Source organism: Solanum tuberosum, unplaced genomic scaffold (assembly GCF_000226075.1).
Source record: "Solanum tuberosum cultivar DM 1-3 516 R44 unplaced genomic scaffold, SolTub_3.0 scf00168, whole genome shotgun sequence".
NCBI classification, from domain to species: domain Eukaryota; kingdom Viridiplantae; phylum Streptophyta; class Magnoliopsida; order Solanales; family Solanaceae; genus Solanum; species Solanum tuberosum.
This window is the reverse complement of record NW_006239096.1, coordinates 1,054,065-1,063,904: the sequence shown is the minus strand read 5'-3', so window position 1 is coordinate 1,063,904 and position 9,840 is coordinate 1,054,065. Positions and strand designations below refer to the sequence as shown.

General features: G+C 29.1%; 1 protein-coding gene across 1 annotated transcript; it reads right to left on the bottom strand.

Moving 5' to 3' along the window:
* Positions 1 to 3,883: 3,883 nt before the first annotated feature.
* LOC102587402 (serine/threonine-protein kinase UCN-like) lies at positions 3,884 to 5,465 on the bottom strand. The gene has a single exon (XM_006354202.2). It carries the CDS (start codon positions 5,335 to 5,337, stop codon positions 4,099 to 4,101), a length of 1,239 nt encoding a protein of 412 aa, XP_006354264.1. The 5' UTR covers positions 5,338 to 5,465; the 3' UTR covers positions 3,884 to 4,098.
* Positions 5,466 to 9,840: the final 4,375 nt, after the last annotated feature.

Below are 9,840 nucleotides of genomic sequence, written 5' to 3'. Positions count from 1 at the left end.
AGGGGGGGGGGGGGGAGTTGAAATTTGAATCTCCTAATTCCAATCACTACATTGATTGCAAGATACTTTCCAATTAGGAAGACAACTACGTTAAGGAGTGAAATCTTGGGGTTCAAGTATAAAGAAGGTGGATGTTTAATTTCCCCAAGCATGAGAATGTTTCAATCGACTTTGCTGAGTTTTCCTTACCACCATCAAATGAATGAAGTTGAAAAAACTTATAAGGAATTGGTACTATTCCTTATGCAATGTTTGCTTTTTTGAAAAATTAAAAATAACATATATGGCATATTTTTAAAGAAAAATCTGTCTAGAAAATATCCTTCATAAATATAGTGGAAAGGATGTGAAAAAAGTTTCGAGGGGTAATTGTGTCTTTACCCAAGTTGATGCAAGCATTAAAATTTGTGCATTGCTAATATCGTGGTTTTCTATATATTAGTTATACATATGATAATACCAAATAGAGTGAAGCATTAGTTATACATAGGTTGAAAAAGTTTATCAAACAAGGTATTAGTAATACACATAGCTAATGAATGTATTATTTTTTTTCTAACGCATCCTGCCAACCGATCCCTAACACTTCATAAAGAATCAATAAAGCCTCAATTTACCTTAATCAGAGCTCAAATGGTCAAATTATGAATATTTCCTTCCGCGACACCTCCTGAAGATCCCAATCTGATAAAATACATAATTTACATTAGTATATGAGTCTGTAGACACCCAACATTGCTATACTTCTATCTCAGTCCCAAAAGTAAAGGAAATGAATATGATTGGCCTAAATCCACTTATCTTTGACTCCTTTTAACAAATTTTACTGTTAATCAAAATAACGATTTTTTGAGTAAACACCAACTTCTCATTGACCAGTTTTGTCATATTTCGCCAAGTACCTTGTAATCGCTGAAGATAAAGGCAGACAAAATTCTTCTTTCACGGTCCAAAAGCTCACTCATTCTTTGCAATCTCGGCTCCTTTGCTCACAATCACGGTTACTAGTCTCAACAAGCCACAAATTGTAACACATATTTAAAACGAAGGATGATTTGATACATTTATCTTCACTAGTCTGTCCAAAGTTAAAAAATGTCATATTAATTTATCATTATAACTCACTGAGGTTTATCTTACAATTAGTATGAACAATAATAGTTTTTTTTTCTTTAAGGATATGATTAAGACTTTGACCAATAACTTTATGACTCAACTTATCATAATAATATAGAAAGTTTCATGCAAGTTTTTATGTCCACATTTACCTTAGAGTAAAGATGAGCACTCATGTTAAAACAAGTGGCCGTAAAAAATTAGTCAACAATAAAAGCTACTTTTGGTTAACTTTTCACTTTCTCTTGGGTCATTCTTATTAGGAATTGTCCTGAATTTTTAATCTTATTTGGTAACTACATAATTGTATTTTAATTCAATAAAGAATTTTTAGTACAAGAAATTCTCGATAGAAAAAGCTCTTTTATATATATATTCTTTTCTTGAAGAAAAAGTTTGAACATCTATAAATTAAATGTTAATTTTTTTTCTATAACCACACAATAGCATCCTTAGTTTTTGTCTATTAGAGCATTTTGATTAAGGAAAGATTAATCTCTCTATAATTTCAATAGTTTCTTTTAGATTAGTGTTTCATATTTAGATCATGAATCAACCAAAATCATATCACAAAGTATTTTTTATATTATTTTTTGTCCTCTGATTTACCATCGGCATGTAGATGGTTCAAAATAGGTAGAAAACTTGGTTCAATATGATTTCAAATCAAGTTACGATCAATTTCGCAATAATAAAGATTTTGTCTAGAATACTATATGTGGATATAAAATTTCAGTCATATTTTTGTTATTGCATCTTAAAAACTAAAATATTTTTAAATCATGTTTAATCCATAATGATTTTAACATTATTTTTTAATCATGATAACCAACATTGATACGAAGATTATGTGCAAAACAAAGATAAAAAAAAAATCAAAACATTCAGGCCAAGAAGAGATTTAGTTTGTTCGAATTTATCCTAAAATTTCTACCTTATTTGGATTCCACCCAATTGTGTTTTTAATTCAAAAAATTCTCTTGGTAAAAAAGAAACTCTCAATGGAAAACAACTCTTTATATCTATCATTTTTTTTTGAAGAAAAAGTTTGAAGTTTTATAAATTGAATACCAGTTTTTCCCGTAAGAACATAGTAACACGATTTCTACCTCATTAAACCCCAAAAAATAGTCATTTAGAGAGTTTCAGTTAATTAGGAAGAGACCGTTCTCTCTATAGTCTTGATATTTTCTTTTATGTTAGCTTCTCATATGTAGGTCATGAATTGATGCGTGCTATGATTTGCAATTATTAACTTTCGTATGATATTCTATTATTTCGATTTCAACAATTCTCTCGAGTCTCGGCTCTTGTTTGTCAAAAAAAATTTAGGTTGAAAGTTGAAAATTTGAGTTTTTGAAATTGTGATTTTGAGAACTTAAAATTGTATTTGAATATGCATTTTACTTAGAAAATAAATTTGTGAAATTTTCCGTGATCAATTTTCGGATATTTGAAGATCAAATTTTAAAAAATTCAATCCAAAATGTATTGCCAAAAGTTGAACTGAATGAGTTTTTATTTATTTCATACTATATAAAATAAAAATAAATAAAATTGTCTATGTCAAAGGCTAAAAAGGGGGTTGTTTTATTAAAGTGCTATAAATAGTGAAGTTTGGCTAAATGACATCAAATTCAGTCCCGTAAATTCAGAAGGCATTGTCTAGTAATCATGTAAGTGCACGTCTTTCAAGCAATTAAAAATTAATTAATGCAAAGAGGAAAGTGATTAGGAATTTTTCTAAAGTAGAAGATTTTTTTATACATGATAATTAAACTAGCCTTTAGTAGTCTAAACCATTTAAAATAAAATAATGCAATAGCACTAGGACCATTACAAGCACCACCTCAAGTAAACAAACATTTCCTCTTCTTCTTATCTTTGTAAAAATAAATGTAAGAAAATTTAATCCCAATTAAATTGGATATTTGTTCAATGTAAGGTTATTGCCAAAAGATTGATAAAAGAAAGAAAAGGAGAGAAGATAAAACAGTTTGGTTATATTAATTTTGGATTAACAAGTGCCAAGTTTAATTAATTTTTCAAGGTTACACTAAAAGCAAAACAAAAATTAATATATTAATAACTCTATGACACCTACATAGGAGTATATTGTATCTACTTGAACTTCACAAACGGCTAAAAGAACTTCATGTTGGATTGTGTGTCGATATCAAATTATTGGAGTCTTAAAATGAAATAAAACAGCCTTAGAATGAGCATATTATTGTGGCATTATATTATGCTAGGAAAAAATAAATATTTTTTTAGCTTTGTGAACTGTGTCTAATAGTTTTGTTGGGACCTTAAATATGTGTTAATAAATTTATTCAATTTTAAATATACATTATTGAATTTGGATCTGGTAAATCAAATCAATTGTAGCTAAATTCTTATCTCGAGATTATAAAATAGTCGTAATTTCTTTCTTCTATTTTTTCAAACAATCTTGATTTACCTTCTTTCTTCCGTACAAATATATTCGACTTGTTCTTAGGCAAATTAAACATTATACTATATATATACTACTAATTCCTTCCTTGTATTTTCTTCAAATAATCTTAAGATGCCTTCTTCTTGGACACAAGTATTTTGAATTTATGCAATCATTATTTTCTTTCCCTCAAAGTTAAGTTCCTCTTCAATAAATAAAATCAAAAGGATTTTACTATTAAGATCCAAATAATTGTAGTCAATTTAAAAAAAGAAAAGCAAAAATACCTTTCTTCAAAATAAAAGGTAACAATCATTTTGTCCAAAATAATAGAATTCCAAATATGCCCTCAATATTATAATCATATTTATTCCTCATTATACCACCTCATATAATCCAATAATTCCCCCACGCGCGTCCGCAAGTGCGTATATATACACCTCTTTTTTATAAATCTAAAACAATAAACAGCTAATATTACATCATTTCAATGTATAATGTTTCTATATTTATTTACAAAAAAAACTATAATCTTTACAAGTGCGTTAAAACTCCGTTAGTGAAATGTTATTTGTCCACTCATCATGTGAAGGTGACCATAACGGTGACGGTGGTGCCTTCAATTTCTGAAAATACTCCGTTATGTTAATCCCACCTTTCTTCACTTCTTCCGTTACATCTCTTAACGGCAAAAACGGCGGACGTACAACTTCAGTTAACAAATCCCATCTCATCCCCTGAAAAAACTCATGTTCTTTTATCTCCGACGCGCCTCTCCGGTAACCCAACCGGCGCGTGGGATCTTTCTCAAGCAATTTTTTGATCAAATCGGATAAATCATTCTTCTTTCCAATGAATTCCGGTTCCGCCATCAATATTCTCCTGAACGTTTCCTTCCTATTTTTCCCTTTAAACGGCGTCGTTCCGTATAACATTTCGTAGCACAAAATACCCAGCGCCCACCAATCTACTGAAAATTCATGACCTTCTCCACGTACAATTTCTGGTGCTACGTATTCTTCAGTACCAACAAATGAATTTGAACGTTCGTAAAACGAACTACGATTCCTTCTGCTCACTGGGGATACTCTTGCACTTTTCACTTTCCTTAACCCATTTCGGGTAATGGTTGCGGTATTAGAAATACACTTTGTTTTATTTGGAAGTATGAATTTAGCAAATTGTCTGAATTTGAATGTTTGTGGTTGCGTTGGCGGTGGTGGTGGTTGGAGATTATCGTTTTCTGGATCTGAATAGAATTCGAGATTTTTCTTTGGAGTTAAGCTCGTAGAAAGATCGAAATCTGTTAAAGTAACATGACCAGATTGTTGGACAAGTACGTTCTCAGGTTTCAAATCGCGATAAGCAATGCCTAAACTGTGAAGATATTCGAGTGCAAGTACAATTTCAGCTAAATAAAAACGGATAGCAGTAGGTGAGAAAACATGATCGCTTTGACTGTAACGTAGGACATTAAGGTCACCACCGGGGCAATAAGGGACAGCGTAGCAAAGAAAATCGGAGTTTTCAGTGAATCCGAGGAGAGTAGGGAGGAACGGATGTTGGAGACGGGAAAGTACAGTAGTTTCCCATCGTGCACGACGGTGGATGGCATTAGAAGAAAAATTAGATTTTTCGACAGCTTTGAGAGCGAAAGGAGATAAGGCAGATGGATCGTGGAACATGTCGTGGACAAGAAAGACGGTTCCCATGGCGCCTTTACCTAATACTTTGATGACTCGAAGATTGTTTAGAGTTAAAGACGATGATAAGGGAATATCCATTTCTTTTGGGTGAGGAGAGAAAAGAGAGAGTGTATTATTATGTATAGATAGAAGAAGAGATTATAATTACTAGTGTTATTATATAGAGAAGGAAGAGTGTACGTGCATTTGGTTTCAGGCGTTCGTGTGTCTCTGTGTGTGTGTTTTTTCAAGGAAAAAAAGATAACAGCTAAGGATGGAAGGAAAAGGTAATTTGCATTGTTGGGTTTTTTTTTTAATTTTATTTTGGTGTAGATATGTATTTAACTAATTAAACAACTCATCCACTGTCATGTGAGGGGAGAAATGAATAATGATTATAGAGATAGAGAAGATATTTTTATTTATTTCACATAGTTTATTTAATATAATTAATTTATATGCGGTAATAACGATATGAGGGTAGAGAGACAATAATAATATACCCATTAACAATATAAGTGGAATTTAGAAAAGAGGTTGTTCACGTAGTTTTATTTCTCCTACAATATGAAGATGGAGAGATTGTTCTTGATAAATCCTTGAACTCAAATAAAACATAAAAAAAAAATAAGAAGGGAAAAAGGATATAGTAAAAATACCAAATAGTCTAAGGAAATGAATCTACTAGTTATAGTAGAATCGAAGTACAAGAAAGTAGGTGGAAAAAATGGTAATACCACTTATAAGAGAAAAACAATATATTGCGATTATTTACTACGTAATTTTTTATCCTAATTAATTCTCGAACTTCATATCCTCTTATCTAAAGTCATGTCATTGATAAACTACAAATATTTCAAGTCTTCTTTAATCACCTCTCCCAATACGTTTTACACTTACCTTAATCCACCATGGCAAACATCTCACATTTTCTTATAGAGAAATTTAGATATCTTCTCTTCACATAGCTGAACCATCTCAGACTCGCTTCTTTTATCTTATTAAACACCAAGGCCACACCCTTTTTCTTACTTTTAATCAATATTAAATATTTTAAATTTTAATAAATGGAGTTTCAAGCTTGCAGCAGGATGTGAACTCTTAATTATGTAGAACAACAATGAGCTGTTTCTTAATTAACTACCAATAGAATCCCTTCAATTTCGAAGTTGTCCATCGTATAGTCGTGCATAAATTGTGTTGCATTTTTTTTATATTTGACTTGAAAATATAAAATGGAAGGAAAATAAATGAAGTCGAAAAATTCAACGGTGCAAAATTTAATTTTTATGCTCCACACATTCAAAGAAAGTTCCTACAATGATACAATAATATTAACTCTACAATATCATACATATGTAGTTTATTAAAAAATAATATAATAGCATTAAATTATGACTGATCACTGACTGTGATTTAACAATGAGAAAAATCAATCAAAATTTTAATTGGCGATGCTATGGGTCTCATGATCGATCTGTTAGCAATTAATAATATACAGCTGCTATAACAAATAAATATCAACCAACACACGTATGCATTATAGATGTACATAGTTTATTTTGGCTTAATACAAAACTAGCCATTTAAATTTTTGATATTTTTATTTATACACTTAAATAAAACTTCGTTTCAATTGAATAATTTTGTGCAAATTTAAATTATTACTTTTATATGTTCTCACTTATTTATAAGATTGTTAAATTAATCACATAATGTCATTTCTTTAATTATACTCATTTACCTCAATAAGCCATAAAACTCAAGACATTTTATACTTGAGGATTATGCGTCCAATTAAAGAATATGACATATTAAATTTAGTTAACTTGATTATCTAATAGTCGAATGAAAACACATTATTTTATTTTTTTAATTTTAAATCGAAAGTGTCGAATATGAAGATGACTTTACTACACTTATTTATAGTTCGAAATTTCACTCAAAGGATTCTAGTACTATCGACTTTGCACAAGATTAAGTTACACATTTTTTCCATATCCTTTTTAGATGTTTTATTCTTTACCTTTAGTAATGTGCAATCAATTATTTGCCATCTTTCCTTATTCTCATTTCTTTCTTTCTTTTTAGATCTAAGCGATAGTATTAATTAATATTTGAATTGCTTAGTTAAAAATAATTAATATATTTAAATATCTAAATGAAATATCCTTATAAATTTGAGAACCAAATTTATATTAAGCCTTTTTTTCCTTGTTATTTTCTCAAGTGCCCATTTTAATAAGGATAGATAGATTCCACCCCCATGTTAGGGTATTTAGTATCATGAGTTGGCTTGAGGTACGCATGTTTTTTCTAGAAAGACATGAAAAAAGAACACACGTGTAAAGACTTTATTTTATTAAAGAGAGAAGTAAAGGAAGGAAAATAAAAATTATTGTGAAGGGAACTAAAAATTTAGAAACATAAATTGGGGAGACTCTTTTGTAAAAATACATGACGAATTGGAGGGCTCGTTTAGTTTGAGAAATAAGAGATTACTAATTTTAGAATTAATTTAGGATTATTTTATCTCATGTTTGATTTTAAAAAATTATGAATAACTTATTTTGAAATTAGTTATATCAAAATTGTAATATTATTTTTATTTCATACATTAAAAAGAATAATAATTCAGACATAACTAATCCTAAGATGACTTTGTTTCCAACCAAACAAATGGTAATAGTACAATTTATGATGGCTGAGGAGATAGTGAAATAACCTTAAATAGTCATATTTTGATAGATTTACCTAATCTTAACATAAATAGTCATATTTTGATAGATTTACCTAATCTCAACAAAGAAAGTGGTGATTAAATGTGAGTTTTGCGTATTCACAATTTTTAGTTCTATATGTGTGTTACGAGTTATGACTTTATAAATCTTTTTTGTTGAATCAAAGCCCTATGAACGTATTGACTTTTTTTTTATATAAATAATTTTTTTTAACAAATCTTAGCGACACAATTATATTTTTTACTTTATTTTTAGTTTTTATTCAGTGTTTGGTGTCCACATTGGAGTCTCAACTGAATGTGGACCGCGCACAACAATGCTCATTCAAGGGTGGCACTCTCAACGTAATCTTCTCCATACTCAGGGTTCAAATCCGAAACCTCTAATTAAATATGAAATAGTGACACTATTACAACATAATTGTGACAAAATTTTAATCGATACCTCAAAATGCATACCAAACACAAATAAAAGTTGGTTTATGCCCCTAATTGTGTTTCTTAAAGTTCATCCTCCCTTTTTTATGTTATTCCCTTTAACCCTTTATCTTTCCTTTTTTTTTTTTTTTTTTTTTTGTTTCTCTTTTTAGCAAGGGGACAAAAAATTGGTTGTACGGTCATCACATGGGGCTACCATAATCTAAGGGAACTACGAGCGTGGCTTTGTGGATAAATTTTAGGGACTTGTTGGACTCTTTGTAATTTTTTTAAACTTTAATTATTGTAAGCATTATTTATTTATTTTTGTTAAGAATTGAGATAATTAAATAAATATTTAATGTTGTATTGCATGAAAAATACATATAATAAAAGGAATGGTATTATTAGTGCAAAATTATTGCATTGCGTAAGGAAATCTTAATCTTCACCTAACTAATATGTCGTACAAGCTTCACTACCCGACTATTTTTTTTCTTAGTGATTTTGTTTTATAATCTTTTATTAGGTATTGACAAGTATTAATCAACAAAACATCGTTATTACAGTATTGATTATTAGTAAAGTTGCTATCATTTGAAAGTAGTTGGAGATTCAAAAGAAAGGGGATTAGTTTGATCAAGTACTTAAATGTGATTAATTACTTACTAATACCATTTAATTTTCATCTTGTTATTTGATAATTCTTGGTGATTGCCACTAATATAAGGTATTAGGAGTACTTTGTAGCTGAAAGTCCTCATAATATAATCCAACTTGAAGAGATAAAAAGGTATATTATATAGGTAATGAATGATGCTTCAGTTCTTTTACTTTCATCCATTTATTCTCTTTTTTATTACCGCAAGAAAATACTTCTTTAGTTTATTTTTATACGTCCATCATTTAAAAAAATATTGAATACTATTGTAACAAAATATAAATATTAATTATTATTTCTTAAGAAACATATACAGTTAAATTGTGACCAGCGTCATCGGTTAAAATTAAAAAGAGGGACCCCATTTATATATATTTGGATGTACATCAAATCTTGGAATCTACTCTACAACTACTTGATTTTACTTTTCTTAAAATACTTCCAATATTATGGTAAAAAGTGAAGATATTGGGGTTGGTTGGAAACATTGAGATCTATTTGTTTGTTTGTTTTTCAAGAATTGAGATCTATTTTTTCATCTAAAAATTAAGATTTGGTCAGTAAAATTATTTTATTGTCTTTTTACAAATTTACTTTATATTTACGTCTTTCGTACAAGAGATTCTTATCTTTAATTACCTATAACAGATCTAAAAATAACATATAAAAGATTCAAAACAATCTCTTTTTTTTTTGTTTATTCAAAACAATCATTTTCTTTTAGAATGGTTAATACATTTTTATTAAAATATGTGTGTTTAGATAAAGCAGTAATGTCATAATA

Excerpts from the sequence above, each read along its gene's own strand:
- LOC102587402 (XM_006354202.2), bottom strand. The coding sequence starts at position 5,337 with ATGGATATTCCCTTATCATCGTCTTTAACTCTAAACAATCTTCGAGTC.